Source organism: Mercenaria mercenaria, chromosome 10, assembly GCF_021730395.1.
Source record: "Mercenaria mercenaria strain notata chromosome 10, MADL_Memer_1, whole genome shotgun sequence".
Classification (NCBI taxonomy): Eukaryota; Metazoa; Mollusca; class Bivalvia; order Venerida; family Veneridae; genus Mercenaria; species Mercenaria mercenaria.
Window position 1 is genome coordinate 81,119,314 of NC_069370.1, and position 20,652 is coordinate 81,139,965.

Here is a 20,652-nt window from a genome sequence, read left to right on the forward strand (position 1 = left end):
GTCAAGAACTGTCACTGGAGTGTTTACTGACTCCAATGGTGGCTGAATATTGCATAACAGCTTGAGTCTGGTAAAAATATCAAATAAAAAGAGAGGTACAGATAAAGTGTACCAAAACACTTTATACGTATAATTCTAACCAAAAAGGGGGCATAATTCAGGAAATATTGGTGCCTGAGTTATGCACCTTGTGTCATGTAGGTGATGATGTGGAACAACTACTTCAAGTTTGAATCGAATGCATTTCGTAATAATTGAGATATAGTGAAAATGCATCAAAATTGTATTTTATGATGTTACACCTGTGTGTAAAAAACATTTAAATCTGTCAAGAACTGCCACTGGAGTATTTAATGACTCCAATGGTGGATGAATATTGCACAATAGCGTGTGTCTGTGTTAAAAATATCAAATAATAAGAGAGATACAGATAAAGTGTATCAAAACACTATATAAGTATAATTCTAACCAAAAAGGGACATAATTCAGGAAATATTGGTGCAAGAATTACGTACAATGTGTCATATTATGTGGGTGATGATGTGGAACAAATATTTCAAGTTTGAAACCAATGCATTTCGTAATAACTGAGATATAGTGAAAATGCATCAAAATTAACCTTTAATTAAGTAAAAGGGGGCATAATTCATGAAAAGTTGGTGTCAGAGTTATGCATCTTATGTCACATGATGTGGGTGATAAGGTGGAACATCTATTTTAAGTTTGAATCAAATCCAGTAAGTAATAACTGACATAGAGTGGAAGTGTATCAAAACTTTAACCTGAAATTCTAAGTAAAAAGGGGGCATAATTTATGAAATATTGCTGCAAGAGTTCTGGCCCCTGTGTCATATGATATGGATGATGATATTGAACAACTATTTTAACCTTGAATTGCGACCCCAAACATGTTTCGTAGGGGTATAAAAAGTTAGAGTATAAGTTATATTAACAACAAAGGGAAGAAATTCTAGGTTCTTGTGCACGACGCTTTGTCTCATGATGGTGAACAATTGTGCCAAGTTAAATCTAAATCCCTCCATGCATGAAAAAGAAATGTTCCGGACAAGGCAATTCATGTATCTGACCTTTGACCTCTAAGTACAGACAAGAAAAAAGAAGATAGTGTTGGAACATGTCAATATGATGTTGAGATTCTACAAATACTTAAGGAGGTGCAGTTGGATATTTCGGATATCAAAAATACACTATTCGATCACATTGAAAGTACAAGTGCCAACTTCGAACGATTGCGCGATGAGGTTGTAAGTATCAAAAGGCAGTCTTCCCAGCGAACCGATACTACAGATAGGAAAATAGAAACAGTACAAGCAAACGTGCAGGAAGCGCATTATGACATAAAATCGTTCAACGAAAGTATACAAAATAGACTTCAGTCAATTGTTGATCAAATTAAATCAAGAACAATCATAAATAATCAACGCGGTCCGTATCAAGAGTCTTCAGGTTCTGACAAAAGCTTGAAATCAAATAAAACGATACACAATGAAGCAAATCATCTAAAAGAAGGCACTTTACCAGGTAAAATATTGTTGCTTGGTGATTCTATCTTCAGAGACATCAATCCAGACGGTTTGAACGAAAATGTTGAGATAAGAACAATTTCTGGAGGTAAAGTTTGTCATGTAGGTGTAAGGCTAAGGACGTGGGTTATTGACGACTTGAACAACATAGTAATACATATTGGAGGTAATGACATTGCTAGTGGTGGTAACATTAATGACATGTACAAAGATCTAAAAGAAGGGATATTATCGGTACAGAAGAGTCATCCACAGTGCACTATCTCTCTCTGTACATTATGTCCTAGAACAGACTGCGATGTAATGCCCGCTAATCAGATGTTAGAAGAATTAAGTGAGGAACTGGGGCTAAAACTGATAAACACTTACAGCAAATTCGTTTACGGTGATGACTCAGTTGTTGGAGAATATTATAGTGCTGACCTGATACATTTAAGTCGGAAGGGTACAAGCGCTCTCATTAATAACATCGACAAGTCAGTAAACATTACTAAAAGGCCGCCAGCAATGCAACAACGTACACGTGTCTACGAGGAATACCAATATGGAGATTCCCGTCATTCAGACGTAATGCTACGTAGAAAACAGACCCGTACCCCACGACGGAATCAACCTATGCATAGCAACCGAAATAATTACCAGAACCAGAGTATGTGGTACAGACAATATCAGCGTCCCCCAAGAAGTACGAATCAACGTCGAGATACTCGGGGAAATCCTTTGTGGTGTCTACACTGCAAAATGAATAACCATCACACCAGTGAGTGTGGACGGACCACATGGAACAAAAATAACTCGCGTTATGACTATTACAGTCCTGAAATGCGATATAAAACAGGATGGGGAGGCAATAGTCGTTCGACACCTATGTTGCACCGAAATCAATAGGACAAAGACGACAAACACTCTTACTGCGTCAAAGATGAAAACATTTACGAACATTTAGCTCAGTTGTGCTCATGTTGTAATAATGTAAGTTGTAAACGTACTTCTGATATTCCACAGGGTAAAGATATATGCGTAATTTTGAAAAAAATTGATATAAATAATTATCGGAGGATGTATAACCACTTAATATTATTTCAATGGTCACAATTATTACAATTGTTTATAAGAATGTTTGATTTATTCTCGTCTGCATCAAAATGTATTTATTCACAGTCTTATATTTACATGAATCGATATCACAGTCGGTTAGATATACTTGAGAATGACGAAACGAAGGGTTCTGATTCAAACAGTATTGTAAATTTATATAATCTCAAATTCATATTTTCTGAGTGTTTAAATGATATCATTCAAACACTCCGGTGTCAACATAACAATAATTTGAACTCTATTCAACATGTTAGTAGACAGTTTGCCATCACTTCTTCTCATGAAAATAATTATGCAAATACGAGGGATGATGATAGTAGAAATAATAAAAAGCCGTTTTGTTATACAAGTAAGGGATTACATGTAGTAAATCTAAATATACAACATATCCTTAATAAACTGGACGAACTTAGGCAATATTTATTAAAACAATGTCCAATTGATATATTAGGACTTTGCGAAACATTCTTATCAGATAAAATCGATGATTGCAATTTACATATTAATGGCTACGTCTTTGAGCGAAAAGATCGTTTGTTGAAAAAAGGCGGTGGTGTACTAGTTTATATATCGAATAAAATCCCATATATACGACGCTATGATTTAGAGACGGAAAATATGGAATCCATTTGGATACAAGTAAATTTATGCAGAAACAAACCATTTTTGCTAAACTTTGCATACAGACCTCCTAACTCTACTCAGACATGGACAGATTTGTATGAGCGCCAGTTCAGTAAAGCAGATCATAATAATTATGAAATTCATGCACTCGGAGATTTTAACATTAAATATAGTCCTAATAATAAAATAAATAAATTCAGTAACAAAGGTTGGGAATCATTTATTTCTAAATTTGGACTGACTCAGCTCATTAATACTCCGACAAGGATTGGTAAAAATAGTTCGTCAATCATTGATCACATTTATACCACAAGGAAAGATTTCATTACTGATATAATAGTGCCCGAGTATGCAATCAGCGATCACTACCCAGTGTCGCTTACGAGATCAACTAAAAGTAATCTTTTGAAAAAGAATAGACATGATACAATAATTTATAGATGTTTCAATAAATTTGATATATATTTATTCCAAAAAGATTTGGCAAGCTCACCGCTTGAAACAATTGATACAATAACAGACCCAAATGATGCCTTAGAGTTACTATATCACATATTGAATAACATACTTCTTAAGCATGCACCGATTAAGGAAAAAAGAATTAAGAAAGAAACTCAACCTGACTGGTTCACAGATGAAATAAAAGAGGCAATCTATCTAAGAGATTATTTTTACAAAAGTAAAGACCTCGACAATTACAAGAAAACCAGAAATAGAGTGTCATATTTAAAACGGAAAAGTAAGAAAACATTTTACAATAATGCAGTAAAAAACAACAAAAGCCCAAGTTTCCTATGGAAAAGTCTAAAAGATATATCCAATACGGATAAATCTAATCAGGGAATAATTATTCCAAATACACTTGTAACAGAAAACAATGAAGTAGTAGACGGAGAACTTGATATAATAAATGCCCTAAATGAACATTTTATAAATATTTCAAATATAATTGAAAAAACAAAATTTGTCAGTGACAATTTTTCAAATTTAAAACATTATCTAGATGAAAAATTATCATTTCACAAATTTGAGATTGATTTCATTACTCCTTTGGAAGTAAAAAATATCATATCTAAAATTGATCTTAAAAAAGCTACTGGGATAGACGGAATAAGCCCAAAGATTCTACATGACTGCGGAGATTTCATAACTCCAGCCATCACATCTATAATAAATAAAAGCATACACAGTGGTGTTTTTCCCGATAAAGTAAAAGATGCTTACGTTATTCCAATTTTTAAAAAAGGGAATAAGCATAATCCAAGTAATTATAGACCTATCTCAATTTTACCTACCATATCTAAAATATTTGAAAGGCATATTGGTTCACAGTTGCAATTGTATTTCAAAAAGACAAATATATTGCACACAAAACAATCGGGTTTTCGTCCTACACATTCATGCCACACTGCTTTAACACTTTTAATTGATACTTGGTTGAAAGATGTTGACAGTGGTAAATATGTAGGGTCCGTATTTCTTGATCTTCGAAAAGCATTCGATCTTGTCGACCATGAAATATTACTGCATAAACTAAAGCTTTATCATTTTACAGATAACTCACTGAAATTATTTGAATCATATCTGTCGAAAAGAACTCAGCTAGTTAAAATTAGAAATTTATATTCTAAAAAACTGTTTGTAAAGTCTGGAGTTCCACAAGGCTCGATTTTAGGACCCTTACTATTTATATTATATATAAATGATATGACACTTATTTCAGACACTATTAATATTGACATGTATGCTGACGATTCCACTGTGCATAAATCCGACACTGACATTTCAGTTATAGAGCAAGAGCTTCAAAGTAATCTTAGCCTCATTAACACATGGTGCAAAATTAATAATATGTCATTACATCCGGAAAAAACAAAATGTATGCTTCTAAGTACAAATTATAAAACGAAACAAGCAAGGAATCTTGAACTGTTTATCAATGGAACGATAATTGAAAATGTAACAAGTCAAAATATTCTTGGAATCTGTATAGATAATAATATAACGTGGCATGCACAAGTTCGCAATGTTGTGAATAAACTTAACTCAAAGGTTGCACTTTTAAAAAGAATTTCGTACTTTTTGACCGATGAAATGAAGATGTTATATTATAATGCATATATTATATCAACCATGGACTATTGCAGTACTGTATGGGGGCTTGCCTGTAAATCAGATACTGATAAAATATATAATATACAAAAGAGGGCAATTCGTGTAATAACAAAAAATCGTATTGCAGGTAGCTTGTTTAAAACTCTGAATCTGCTCACTTTTGAAAACAGATGCAATTACCACATGGCAGTACTGGTTTTTAAATGTGACCATAACCTTGTACCAAAATATATGTCTGAATTATTATCTTTTGCTCATAACGATAGATATAATCTTCGTTCCTCGACTCGTAAAGATCTTTCTTTGTTAAAGCCCCGAACAAACTACTTGAAACAAACATTCTCATACAAAGCCACACATTTATGGAATTCCATTCCATCAAACATCAAACTTCAAGATAATCTGTTAACGTTTAAACGAAAAATTAAGGATTATTTATTACAAGAACAACGTTACTAATACTGAGATTTTTATTTATTTATTTATTCATTTTGTTTCTCAAATCTTCATCAATTATCATGCATTTTATGTCGTATAAGGTAGCTTTTAAACTTTATGATATTGATGGATGAATGTACATGTATGCATAATGAATTACACTGATTTATTCTCCTGGTAAAATCATTTCAAATCGAGTTTGTTTTTAAAGTGTGTTTGTCGTTAAAATTGTGCTACTGATACTCTTATTGTTGTAGATACTGTGTTTTAACATTTATGTAGAAGGCCATATTGGAAATAAGTTGTATGTATACTATGTACTCTTAATATGTCACCTTCTTAAAATAAAGTTATTATTATTATTATTATTATTATTATAAGTGTGACCTTGACCGTAAACCTAAATTATTTATAGTAACAACAAAGGGAAGAAATTCTAGGTTCTTGCGCATGACACTCCGTCTCATGGTGGTGAACATTTGTGCTAAGTTACATCAAAATCCCTCAATGCATGAAGAAAAAATGCTTCGGAAAGTCATTATTGAATTTAACCTTTGACCTCTAGTGTTACCTTGACCTTTGAGACAGGAACCTTGGGTTTGCGCCTGACACTCGGTCTCACTGAGGTTAACGTTCATGCCAAATATAAACAATATTGCTCTATGCATGTCAAAGTTATGGTCCGGACAAACAAAACCCGGACGGACGCACACACGCACGCACGGACAGCCATTTTGGACAACATCCGCAAGCGGGCCCGATGAAAACCATAAATAACTGAACAGACTCAATCTAACCGAGTCTGTTGTTATTTCCCTTGGTTGTTTATTACTTGTCTTTGAAAAAAATGCACGACTGGGTCTAAAAGGTTGAAAGGAAGATCTTTTTCAGTATTTGCATATTTGTATACATTTGTGATTGCCAAATTTCTTATTTCTTATTTAATTACGTATTCTGAGAGTGAGAGGGCATAAGCGAAACAACGATTGCGTTGTCAAGTATTAAGGCTCACCTTAATAATTCTCCGGTGACTGACTGTGTTACTCCCCTTCCTTGCTTTGCTATAATGAAGTACTTTCCCGTCAAAACTTTGTGCAGAGTGTTGATAAAAGAGCTTTTACCAACACCGATACTCCCGATCAGTAAAATCACGTGATTAGCATCTTCGTCATCAATGCATTCGCATGCCTCTATTATCTCATCTAACAGTGCCTCGTTTTCTTTTTTGAATTCAGTTTCAACGTCAGTTGGTACTAAAGCAATAGATTTTGTACAATATGCTAGTATAAGTACTAAAATCACAGCATAAAAAGTGCTGCGGCTATATATCCGAATCCACTGATCTGAATAGAAAGTAATAAAATATAATAAATAATATAAATAACTTGGTCAGTCTATCAAAGATCTTTTTTCTTACCTGAGATCAGACCGATTTTGCCATTTGTCGTATTCTGTCATGATTTTTTCCGTTAAAAATGTTTCAGTTAAGCAGAACTAATATTCAGATGCAAAACGAGATTTTATCTTATAATACTATACCAAAACTATATACATACCGACCGAATAGAGCAAAATAGTGAACTTTTGTATTTTTATACCTGGTTTCAACCTGGCAGTCTCTTGCACTGTCGCTCCACTTTGTCCATCAAGATTGTCATCAGCCCCTATTACCTCTCGCCTGGACAACGTACTGTTCTCTAATGAAATGGAAGATGAATCTTTATCCTTGTTTGCTATTTCAAGCTAAATACATATGTCTTAAACAAATAAATTAACAAAATGTGATGTAAACAAATAATCTATGCTTGTATGAACCCAAACTATATTTCTCGCTTGGACTGATTTTCTGTTCTCTAACAAAATGGGAAAGTATGCATTTTTGCTTTTTTATAAAACATTCTTAAATATAAATATCTGTATAATAACTGGAAGACAATAACTAGAAGTGATGTTATTAATCAATAAGTACTTTATGTTTCTATAAATCCAAACGATAATCAATTCGTAATTGTGATATTAGGATTCATAGACTCTATAAGACTTTTTCGAGAGAGTTAAACTTAGATCCGTATTCCCATTCAGCAATGTTCGAGGACTGAAACTTTTAAACTAACATTAAAATTAGGTAGTTTAGTTTTTGTACTAGTCTTTTTGCACACTGGTCACACACTTTAATGAATATGCCTCAGCGGAGACATCCGTCCATGACGTAAAATAGCCAGTATGAACATTGTTACTGGATATGCATTAGTTGGTGTTTGTACCTTAAAAACCTGAATTTTAAGTTACCATCATATTTACAGAAAATTTAAAGCCAGTGAAACAAGAGATACTTGTGAAAATTAACCATGGAACGAATGTGTTCCTTGTATGTCGTTAATGACAAGATGTATGATGGATCCGGTCACTACAACAGACTTAAAGTAAGACCGTTAATATGTTACGCCTACTTTAATCGTGTAATTAAGCGATGCTAAAATTTCGCATGGTTGCGATGGTAAAGTAATACATCGAGATAGTAAGGTAAATGCATTGACCGATAGATGCTACCTGTTGTTAGTTTTTAATTTTAACCTTGTAAGAGAAACTTATAAAGTAAGAGGAACTTACGGAGTGAATGAAGAATCTCCTTCAAACTCTCACGTTCGATTTCAAAGGTTACATTGAAAACACCTTTAAACATTTCTTCCACTGCCAGTATCAAATTAAGAAGTCGTTTTCTAAATGCATCTCCTTGCAAGTATTCAAGCAGTTCCAACAGACCGCTGCAAGTTCGGCATTGCATTGATATCTTGACACACTTGCTCTCTGCTTCTCCAACCTTTACGCCATTGCACCTTTCAATTTCGTCTAAAATATTCATAACTTCTGTCTCTAGTTCTGAAAGATTTTCTCCATCCCCGGTTCGTTTCAAAGCTGTCGTAAAAACTGTTAAGATTGCTTTATTTCCAAGGCTGGTAAGACGAGCATTTGGTCCCCTCAAAGTCAAAACTGTTCTGAGCACTACAAAACAATCAACATTCATTTAATGAAAATCTTCGCCCAAAACACATTCACAGCGTGTATTACATACATTGACAGCGAAAATCTGCCTTACATAAAGAACAGGAGACGGCCACTTTTCTGTTTATGTTATTTAGGTGTATCTCCGGTCTGTATCATCAGTGGAATCAATTTTAGCAAGAAGTACCTTTAAAGATACATGGCCGCATTTGCCAATGCACAATTTAAGCTACGAAACGTGCATGTACTCTGCACGATAGCAAAACAAAATATAGTTTTTAAAGTAATATTTTCAAGTTTTGTTTTATTTAGATCATATTTTACATAACACATATTTTACATTATAATTATATCGTAATTACTAGTATATTATTCATAATCTAGGAAACTTTGACAATAAATATTTTTTTAAAAAAAGGTACCGAAAACTGGGGGTCGAAATGGCCAATTTAAAATCGTCAAGGGATTCCAAATGACCAAAATAGGGACGAGTTGACTGGAGGACGAGTTAGCGGAAGATCAATCCGTATCAGAAGGTTTGTAGTCGTACTCTATCGCAGTTTCACTACTGAGGGGATTCAGGTTTATGACGTAAGCTATTTCCGCAAGACAGGAGTCTTTCAACGGATTATACTGTCTAACAATCCTGCACACCCCTTAAAAAAATATGATCTATTCCATTCGAAATCCTGTGGAATTTTTCATCCATCAATCAAAATGTAAGTTTTAAGTTTTAATCAGCTGCTAAATGACCTTCATCCCAGATAATCACAGGAATGAAGAGAACTTCAAGGTAAATACGGCCGGAAAAAAAGAATGATCTGGAATGGTAAAATGATGACAATCCTCTTAAATGTCTCGAATATTAGAAAACAAAAGAATGACTATAGAAGCGCTAGTAATTTTTCTTTCATTATCTTTCAATAAAGATAATGATGTTAAAGGAAATTGCAACTGTGAAATAGTTTATTTTAATGTTCTGCAAAATAGCGACTATACACCTTATTCTGTACGTTAACATATGCAGAGATTTGAATCCCTCACCTTCCAGGCTCTTAATTCAATATAGTTCTTTGGCTTTTGCAGATTTTAATGGACGGAAGGAAATGTGCTTTCAGGCTATATTCCTGTCAAATATCAAATATTCTTTTTCTTTGCTATAATTGCTTATCATTCTTATGAAAAATGTATTGTTCTGTTTGAGATATGTGTTCATAGAAAGAAATTCAGTTTTGTAAAATTTATATCTACACGTCGTTTTATAATTAATACTACTTTATCTATACATTACAAAGTTTCAACCCTACCTTGAAATACATGGAAATCTGCATTTTCACGTACCATATTTCGTAGGAAAAATGTTAGATCTAGAAAACAGAAAAAAAAGATTTCTTGAGTACATGTAGATGAAGTATAATATTGTGGAAAACAATTAAACGGAAATGTGTACTATCTATATTTTTATGCGCGAAATAAATGAGCCTTAGACACATTCTAACATCGTTTAAAAATACAAAATGTATTAGTAACTTCTATTTTGTTACAATTACTTTACTACAATAATATACATTGTGCTACTGGCCTCAATGGAAAAAGAAGTAACTGTTTTTATTGATCATTATTGTATTACCTTCTTGTTCTTTCACTCTTTCTGCAATGAATTCAACCTTTTCTTCAACGTTTTCAACCCTTTCTGCAATGCCTTCAACTCTTTCTGTAAGAATTCTAAATTGTTCTGAAAATTTCTCATCATATCTACTTAATTCTTTTACTCTTTCTGTATCTGCTTGCATGTCTAGAGGACCGGTAACACACCTCTGTATGAGATCCTGACATGCATCGTGGACAGAACGATCAAGTCCATTACTAAGAGTAATAAGTATAGATTCCACATCTCGCCTCTCATCATTATATGCCTCCTCATCCCTTGAAAATGATGCAGAATGTGCTAAATGGTTTCGTAAATCTCTCAGTGTTCTTATGCCACCACGTTCGTCTGATGTCAGACTATTTCCAAAAAGCTGTAAGATAACTGTGCATAGTAATGATATATCCCAGGTATCTCTGTCCACAATTCCATTTGGAGGGAACAATTTCTCAGATTGTTTTTTATCAACTCTATTAAAATGTCTTTTATTTGTTTGCAGTAGCTCATCAAGTGTTTTGCCCGAATTTGTAATCCCTCTTTCAAGTACTGCCCGCAATATCAATATCCCTCCCTCTCCAAAGAGGAGAAGGTATCGGAGGTGCCTCGTGTTGTCAGCGGTCGCCATGGTTTAAAGACAAAAGCATACTGCTATAGCTTTAGCGTCCTTCAAATGCCGTTGCCATAGATAGATTGTAAACCTTTGTTTCGTCATGATTAAACACTTTTACAAAGACCTGCAAAATACCGCAGATTCTACAAAAAAAAGCATTTTTTGTGAAACACATATTAGTCTGATAGATAAGAATAAATACTTGCACCTTATCAGTTCCTTGCCAATCCTGATAATACTTTGAGGAAATAGCGTTTACTCGTAAAATTCAATCAAATTTGAATATAAGCTAGATCAGACCAAATCTAGAGTTTTGCGCCCTTAATATATCTAAAACTGATGTATTGCATTGTATTAATATATTATAACCTTCATTGCATCACAATATATATATAATTATAATAAACAGGCGAGCGATATTGGACTATCGTGGCTCTCTTGCTTATATACGAATCAGATTCTAAAGTGTATGTGCTATCATCTATTATACTGGTGAATGACGGATCATTGAAGGCAATGATAATATTCAGCATCGCATTATCATTATCATCTTTTTCATTATTTCAAAAATAACATCATCAACAACAATATTTTGCCTGCTATAAATAACTTTTCATCGCTATTTTTGTCCTCTCTGAAAAAAAAAAACGTTCGACGATGCATATAGTTGCCACCTCGGCTTTTCGTGTGACCGTCCATTCGGCAAAGTGGTGGTGACGTTTAACAAATAATCAAGGCCTTCGACTGGTTTATCATCTCAATTTACCACGGTTCAGAGTTCAGATGCGTAGGAATCGGACCACGGGGGCGTTTCCCATGTGGTTAAATACTATAGCAGAACGATAAACCGTCTGTCGTAGTCTGGGTTCTTACGCCCTGGGTTGGAGAGTACTTGTGGGTCATCTGCCTGTAAAGGCACGCAAAGCGGCACTAAGAATTTGTCGTAAGACAAGAGAAGAAAAATGGCTTCAACTACCATGTATTTCTATTTACTGAAGTGCATAATTCCATATTTCCAAGCGAATGCAATACAAATATGATATGAAATGAAAGACAAATGAATAATACAATGAATGAAATCAACAATTACCTGTAAAGGCACGCAAAGTGGCACTAAGAATTTGTCGTAAGACAAGAGAAGAAAAATGGCTTCAACTACCATGTATTTCTATTTACTGAAGTGCGCATGCGTGACATAGGAGTGCGGGAAAGTCAAATATGTTTGAGGCCCGTCACCATGGTTAATTAAACTGAAAATGAAAATGACAGATGATTGAATGTATTGGAAATGTATAGGAATACTGGAAATATGGGATGATAAGACATTTAACATTGACAACACCAAAGGACAATACATAAATCATACAATGGACAGATACAAAAATAAAGTGGGTATCTGACCCTGCGACACGTCCTAAATTAGACGATAAATAACAAGAAGGTCTTGATTGTTTTCATTCTGACCTACGCATTGACATATTTTAGTAGCATCTCTCTAGACCACCTTTTTCCTTCTTTGTCTATATAAAGCCGCCATCTTAGATTGGGTGCACTCAATTTTCGGGATGGGACTCATTTGAACGGAATGACGTTATTATCATTGACCTCCATTTTTAAACTTTGCTGAAAGACATTTTGTGAGAGGGATAAGTCTGAGATATTGGAAGCTATATAAGGATAACAAACAATGCTGTAATATTCATTTTTATTACTGTACAAATAATATTCTATTTAAAAATACATCACAGTATTAAAACATACTCAATATCCACGCGGGTAAGATATACAACCATCACTCACTCTCTTATCAAACATAATCAATTGTTTTTTTCATTTGAACCATTGTTAAAAGCATAGCTTGATCACGGTTTCTGTATATTTTTTGAGAGTCTGTCACAGTTACAACTTGGTTTGATGAGCTAATAATTATGTCCTTAATTGTTTCAAAATTTATTGACATTTGATGTTTGAAATTCAGAGTAATGCCTTTTATTTTGCAGTATGTTTGTTAACCAGTCTCAACTGGATTTTTAATTGATACGCATAACGTTTTGGTCCGCTAGCCACAAATGTTTTGATATGATTTCCTTATATTTCGACTGTAAGGACACCTAAATAATCACCTACCGACGGCATCCAATCTCCTGCTTTTGATGTAAACACAACAGAATCGGTATCCGCGTACAACGCTCGGGGGTCCTAGCTTTTCTAAATAAGAGTATAATTTTAATCTAGCTTGAGCTGTTGTATAGGCTGCAATGACCACGCTGGTTTTCCCAGACGATGTTGTCTCAAATTTAGAGCTGACTTTTTCAAAGTTACCCGAGTTGATCCATTAGGAAGAACATTACCATTGTCTCCGCTTATCAAACAGTGTTTAGAACAAACTTCCTCAAAGAAAACACCATTGGTATCATTCTTCCTACACATAGTTACAGTCCCGAGCAGGTTCAATCTATGAAAGCCTTACAATGGGTTAAATACCAGTCTCATGCTCTAGGTATTTGTATACTGCATTCTAGAAATGGGGTTGAAAAGGTAATTAGACCTTACAGAGTAGATGGTTATTAAGAAATAGGAGACCAGAAAGTCGTTTAAGAGTTCCATGGTGACCTAGCTGGCATGGTAATCCAAAACTATATTCAAGTTCAACGGTAAACCCTGTCAATAAACTAGAAGATGCTTTTGTAGGAAAGCGCATGTTTCCCCTAATTGTCGTATAGGCAAGAAGTCAATAGTGGATAGGAGCGAAAGTCAAAGAGACACTGATGGTTGGCTGCAATAAGAATTATCTACTTGGCATATCCAATCATCCCACTAAGTTTCAACATTCTGGGACTAGTGGTTCTCAAGTTATGAATTTGGAACGGTTTTCCATGTTCAGGTCCCTGTGACCTTGACATTTGATCGAATGACCCCAAAAACAGTAGGGGACATCTACTCTGCATGTCCTATTATCATCGTATTAAGTTTCAACATTCTCGATCAAGTAGTTCTCAGGTTATTGATTGAAAATAGTTTTCTATGTTCAGCCCCCTGTGACCTTGACCTTTGATGAAGTGACCCCAAAAACAATAGGGGTCATCTAAACTGTAAGTCCTATCACCCTATGAAATGTGAAGGTTCTAGGTCAGATGGTTCTCGTGTAATAGACTGGAAATAGATTTCCATGTTCTGTCCGCTGCCACCTTGACCTTTAATAGAGTAACCCACAAAACTAAAGGGTCATCTACTCTGTATGTCCTATCACTCTGTGTGAAGTTTCAACATTCTGGGTCAAGTGGTTCTCAAATTAATGATCGGAAATGGCTTTCCATGTTCAGGCCCCTGTGACCTTGATCTTTATTAGGGTGACCCCCGAAATCAATACGGATCATTTACTCTGCATGACTAATCATCCTATGAAGTTTCAACATTCTGGGTCAAGTGGTTCTGAAGATATTTATCAGAAATGGTTTTCCATTTTCAGGTCCCTGTGACCTTGGCCTTTAATGGAGTGACCTAAACAACAATAGTGGTCGTCTACTCCACCCTATGAAGGAAGGTTCTATGTCAAATGGTTCTCCAGTTATTGATGATCGGAAATGAAGTGAGACGGGGACGGACGGACAGAGCAAAAACAATATCTCTCTCCAAGTAGGGAGAGACATAACTAACCATGGGGGAGCTATATCAAAATACTTAGACAAAACAGAAATATATAGAAGAGCTTGGTTACACCTATGTATCTATCTGTGAGTCTGAGTTTGAAAAAAGAATTAAAAGAAAACAATGAAATGAGGACATTTATAGAACAGCTTGATATGGTATCTCCCTTACAACATAGAGAGGCTTTTTTCGGGGGTCCAACAGAATCATTTACACTTTATTACTGTTCAAGCCTATGTAAGATAAACATTAAAGCCGGGAGCATGTTTTGACAGGTCAGTTAAATAGTACAATACCTCGTACTACGCGTGAGTACCGTAAATTGGCGTTGCCGGTTGAACACGGTGAATATGTTGAGCATTGAAAAATCGTTAAAGATTGTCTGTACTCCCTCCTCTGTTAGGTCTGCAGATTTTAGTTTCCAGTTCGAATTGCGAAATGCAAACTTGTCTGTAGTTCCCAGTTCGCAGTTCGCGATTCGAACTGCAAACTGGTCTGCAGTTAGCAATTCGAATTGCGAACTGCAAACTAGTCTGTAGTTCGCAGTTCGCGATTCGAATTACGAACTGCAAACTGGTCTACAGTTCGCGATTCGAATTACGAACTGCAAACTGGTCTGCCGTTCGCAGTTCACAGTTCGCGATTCTAAATGCGAACTGCAAACTGGTCTGCAGTTTGCAGTTCGAAATGCGAACTGCAGACTGGTCTGCAGTTTACGATTTAAACTTCAAAGTGCAGTCTGATCAGCACTGTCCTGCGAACTGTGGACAAGAATGCACTTCAAAATTCGAAGCCCATAGCTTTGGAATCGAATTTCAAACTGCAGACCAGTTTGCAGTTCGCGATTTGAATTGCGAACTGCAAACTGGTCTGCAGTTCACGATTCAAATTTCAAAGTGCAGCTGATCAGCACAGCCCTGCGAATTGCAGACTAGAATGCATTTTACAATTCGATGGCCATTGCTTCGGAATCGAATGACAAATTGCAGACTGGGTGGTAGTTCACGATTCGAACTGCGAACTGCAAGCTTGTTTGCAGTTCACGATTCAAAATGAAAGTGCAAGGCCGGAATGCTACCATTTTAATTTTAGTTCTTAGTAAGTAGTTGTTTAATAAATAGAGTTTATGGGTCAGCACTCCTTCTCTCTCCATTAGAATTGAAAACTGCCGGCTAGTCTGCGGTTCTCAGTTTCCAATTCGATTTGCGAACTGTCTGCACTCCCTCTCCCACTATTAGACTAGCAAACTGGCGGCTAGACTGCAGTTCTTAGTTTCCGATTCGATTCGCGAACTGCAAACTGGTCGCAGTTTGCAGTTTGCAGTTCACGAGTCGAATTGCAAACAGCAAACTGGTCTGCAGTTCACGATTCAAAATGAAAATATCTTGGAACGTTTCTCTTATAAATCAAATTCTAAGATAGTTGTTATTAAATAAATGTTAATTGTCTGTACTCCCTCCTCCTCTGTTAGGTCTGCATATTTCAATTTCCAGTTCGAATTGCGAACTGCAAACTGGTCTGTAGTTCGAAGTTCGTGGTTCGCAGTTCACGATTCGAATTGCGAACTGCAAACTGGTCTGTAGTTCGCAGTTCTTAGCTGGCAGTTCACGATTCGAATTGCGAACTGCAAACTGGTCTGCAGTTCACGATTCAAGATGAAAATATATCAAAAGGTTAGGGTTAGGGTTTAAGTACTAAGTAAGTGGTTACTAAATAGAGGTAATGGGAATTCACTTCCCCCATCCTCCAAAAGAATTGCATATTGCCGGCTAGTCTGCGGTTCTCAGCTTCCGAGTCGAATTGCGAACTGCAAACTGGTCTGCAGTTCACAATCCAGAATAAAAGTATGTTATAATTTAAGTACTGTATAAGTGGTTGCTAAATAGAATTTATAGGTCTGCACTCCCAGCCCTGAATTAGAACTACAAATTGCCGACCAGTCTGCGATACTTAGTGACCAATTTGAACTGCGAACTGCATACTGGTATGTCGTTCGCAGTTCGAATTGCAGACTGCAAGTTTGTCTACAATTTATGAACGAAATTTCAAAGAGCAATCTGACAAGTACTGCCCTGCAAACTGTGGACTAGAATGCATTTCACTATTCGAAGGTCATGACTTTGGAATCGACTGTCAAACTGCAGACTAATCAACAGTTAGCGGTACGAACTATACGAACTGCAAACTGGTCTGCAGTTCATGTTTCCAGTTGAAACTATAAGGAATTGTACTATTATAATTTTCGAACTTAGTAAGTGGTTGTTAAATAGAGGTTATTGGTCCATTTGAGTTCGCTAATCTGCGGTTTTCAGATTACGATTCGAATTGCGAACTGCGGACTGGTCTGCAGTTCACAATTCACATATCAAGATTCGAATTACGAACTGCAAACTGGTCTGCAGTTCACATTGCAAATGAAAGTATTTTTGAACGTTACATAAGTGTTTGCTAAAGAGAGGTAATGAACCACCGATTTCCCGTAAGAATTACACACTGTCGGCCAGTCTGCAGTTCACAGAATACAATTCAAATTGCGACCTGCAAACTGGTCTGCAGTTTACGATTCAAAATGTAAGTATTGGGAGCGTTACTCTTATTAGTACTTAGTTAGTGGATGCTAAATAGAGGGTATGGGTTTACACTCCCTCTACCTTCATCAGAATTAGAAACTGTCGGCTAGTTTGTGATTCACATTTTCCGTTTCAAATTGCAAACTGGAAAAGGACTGCAGTTCGCAATTCGCATTTCACGATTTGAATTGCGAACTTGGAACTGGTCTGCAGATCACAATGCAAAATAATAGTATATTGGAACGTTACTTTAATCAATCAGTACTTGATAAGTGGATGCCAAATAGAGGTAATGAACATCTTTCCCCTAAGAACTGCACACAGTCAACCAGTCTGCAATTCACAGTTTACAATTGAAATGGCGAACAGCAAACGGGTCTGCAGTTCACGATTCAAAATCTAAGTATTATAGGAGAGTTACTGTTTTAATTCTAGTACAAAGTTTGTGGTTGCTAAATAAAGGTTATGGATTTGCTCTCCTCCACCCCGCCCACCATCAGAATTTGAAACTGCCGGCTAGTCTGCGATTTGCACTTACCGTTTCGAATTGCGAACTGGAAACTGGTCCGCAGTTCGCAGTTCACGATTCGAATTGCGAACTGCAAACTGGTCTGCAGTTTGCAATTCAAAAAAGTACTAAAAAGTCGTGGTTAAAAAGAAATTTAAAGTTCTAACATGGCAGCTGGAGAAATCAGATTCAGTCTATAAAATGTCGAAAATAATCCTAGTGGAATGTACCAACGAAATGAAAAGCTACATTATATGTTGGTCATTGCCTACAAGTTGTAAAGACCCGCGCTTAAGAATTTAACAAAAATTTGTGACAACCCGGACAGTCAGACAGACAGAAAACAACGCATCTCCCTTGAATTTTCAGTGAAAAGAAAATGGGGGATTGAATAGTTCCTAGTAAAATGCCTGTAAGTTGTGGTCTGCTACCCTTAAAATGGCGCATATTTGCTCTCGTCCGCACAATAAACACCTACTTCCAGTTTCGATCTGCAAAACTTGACATGTGGGCTGTATGAACATGTAAACCGTCTCATTTCATGTAGAATGTATTCCAGTAGTGCAAAAGTGTGATTGATTAAAGCACTCGTTCTACACGAATGTGCGCAAATAAAATTGGGTAAATTAGGTTCTATTTATTATGGACTTCTTTCGAATATACCACGAACAAATTTTTTCGACCAAATTACTGACCTTATTCCGAAACAGCAAAACATATAATGTATATGACTCTGATTTCAATTATTATGAAATTATTATTATTATTATACCATGTTTATACATATCATGCTGCAAATATGGCCAAATAAGTAGCTTAAAACTGGTAGTAGGTGGTCTATGAATGTGCACATCAACTTCTGCATACCAAAATGTTCGTCAGAAAATGTAGTTTTCAGAACTGCCTGATGCCAGTTTCTAGTCACTGGGCAAAGTCCTCAAATTCAAGATGGCCGCTGATACATGAAAATGATACCCAATGCAAAAAATTGCAAAATAAAAGCATTTAACTGTTGTAAATTAATTTGAAGTTATTATAAAAATGTTAAAGTTATAAATCTGCAAACTTATATGCATTTATCGATATGAAATACAACTTTCTGACACATTTTGTACCAATTTTATATGGACTTAAATGTGATGAATACTATTTTCTTGAACATACGGTCAATATACTTTGTTTGTATTCCTCTACTTACTGTTGTTCCTTACACAATGCAATCCCGTGTTGAACAAGTGATAATAAATTGTAATAACATTATTATTTTGTTAAAGGATACATTCAAATTATTGATAATATATATATTTATAAGTGGGTGGGGCAATTCAATATGGAATACAATGTATATCTAATAACAGGTAAAATAAAAACTAAATTGATAATCATCTTCAGTTTTGTATACATCCTACTATAGTTTCATTATCAAAACAATGTATAAAGTACGAAATATATATTTAGACGAAACGTACCAAGTTTATTAAAAAGTAATGGCCGCCAAGATGGCTGCCGCAATGTTTTTGCTATGACTTATATTTTATACCGGCAGCAACACCTTTGAAGAATATGCTATAGCTTGTTGATTTCTTTGCGTTACAACAGTCGTACATATGTTGATTATTTAATTTTATTATGATTTATAGAGTAAACTGTAATATTTTTTGGACATTTATAAAATAACGAAACAGAACATAGGTATGTACATCCGTACCAGATATAGGTTATAAATGTAAATATTCATATACAAATATCTAATAAATGAATCTTTCCCCTACACCAAATACACAGTGAATAAACACTGCTTAATTAAATTACTTAGATCAAGGGAAACTTTCCCTTACACCAAAGTTACAGGAAATAACGAAACTGCTCTTCCAATGGAAATAAAGGGCCCGAGTTCTTTTGGCTGTGAGGGTCAAAACAACCGTTATGCACCATCCAATAATTTCTGCCACTGTCTGGGCAGTCATGCCAAACAAATGTGGGCTGCCAAATCTGAAAACGCCATAGGACAAAATGCCCAACAAATGTGGGCCGCCAAATCTGAAAACCCCATAGGACAAAATGCCCAACAAATGTGGGCTGCCAAATCGGAAAACCCCATGGACAAAATGACCAACACATGTGGGCTGCCAAATCTGAAAACCCCATGTGACAAAATGCCCAACAAATGTGGGCTGCCAAATCTGAAAACCCCCATAGGACAAAATACTGAGCATTCGACCCCAGCATTAACAAACTATCGGGAATTAATTATTTCCAGTAGGTGACCTGGTGAATACTCAAAATGGCCTGGACATTCCCTGCCAACCATGTGGTAAATGCAGGGAGAAATAGATCATTGGGAAGATACACTATAAAAAATGGTTACCTCCCTGGTTTAATATCTTACATCATATAAAATTTACAAGGGTAATCTCCCCTTTGTAATACATTCCAAAATGACCAATCATAAAATAGGCAATTCATGTACATTATATACAATTACAAGTGTAACCTCCCTTGTCTTATATATTCTGAATTGATCGGTTGTAAAATTTCACCTACATCATGTAAATTTTACAAGGGTACTACCCCTGTGTACATAAAAATATAAATATAAAAACTAAGACTCCTACCGTGATCATCACGGAGGACACCCTACCCTATTTGAGATATTGCTTACTCTTGAAAAGTGACCCTCCGGTCAAACGAAGAATCACTCTGCTCCTTCAGTTCAGGCCAATCTTTTCGCAGGTGATCTCCCTGACAATTAAAGCATCTCTCTGGAGATCTAGGCAAAATACGATTCTTCAGCCAATGACTTCCCCCACAATTAAAGCAGCCTCCCCCATTCCAACTAGGAATAC

General features: G+C 35.6%; 1 protein-coding gene across 1 annotated transcript in view; it reads right to left on the minus strand.

Moving 5' to 3' along the window:
- LOC123561149 (uncharacterized) overlaps positions 1-20,652 on the minus strand; it is a 38,689-nt gene that overhangs the window by 6,397 nt on the left and 11,640 nt on the right. Inside the window, exons 2-6 of the mRNA XM_053517021.1 lie at positions 10,453-11,204; positions 10,130-10,189; positions 8,430-8,822; positions 7,418-7,516; positions 6,832-7,162 (exon numbers count right to left, since the gene is read on the minus strand). Coding sequence (XP_053372996.1) covers positions 6,832-7,162; positions 7,418-7,516; positions 8,430-8,822; positions 10,130-10,189; positions 10,453-11,095 — 1,526 coding nt within the window. The 5' untranslated portion in view covers positions 11,096-11,204. The remainder of the gene's footprint in view (positions 1-6,831; positions 7,163-7,417; positions 7,517-8,429; positions 8,823-10,129; positions 10,190-10,452; positions 11,205-20,652) is intronic.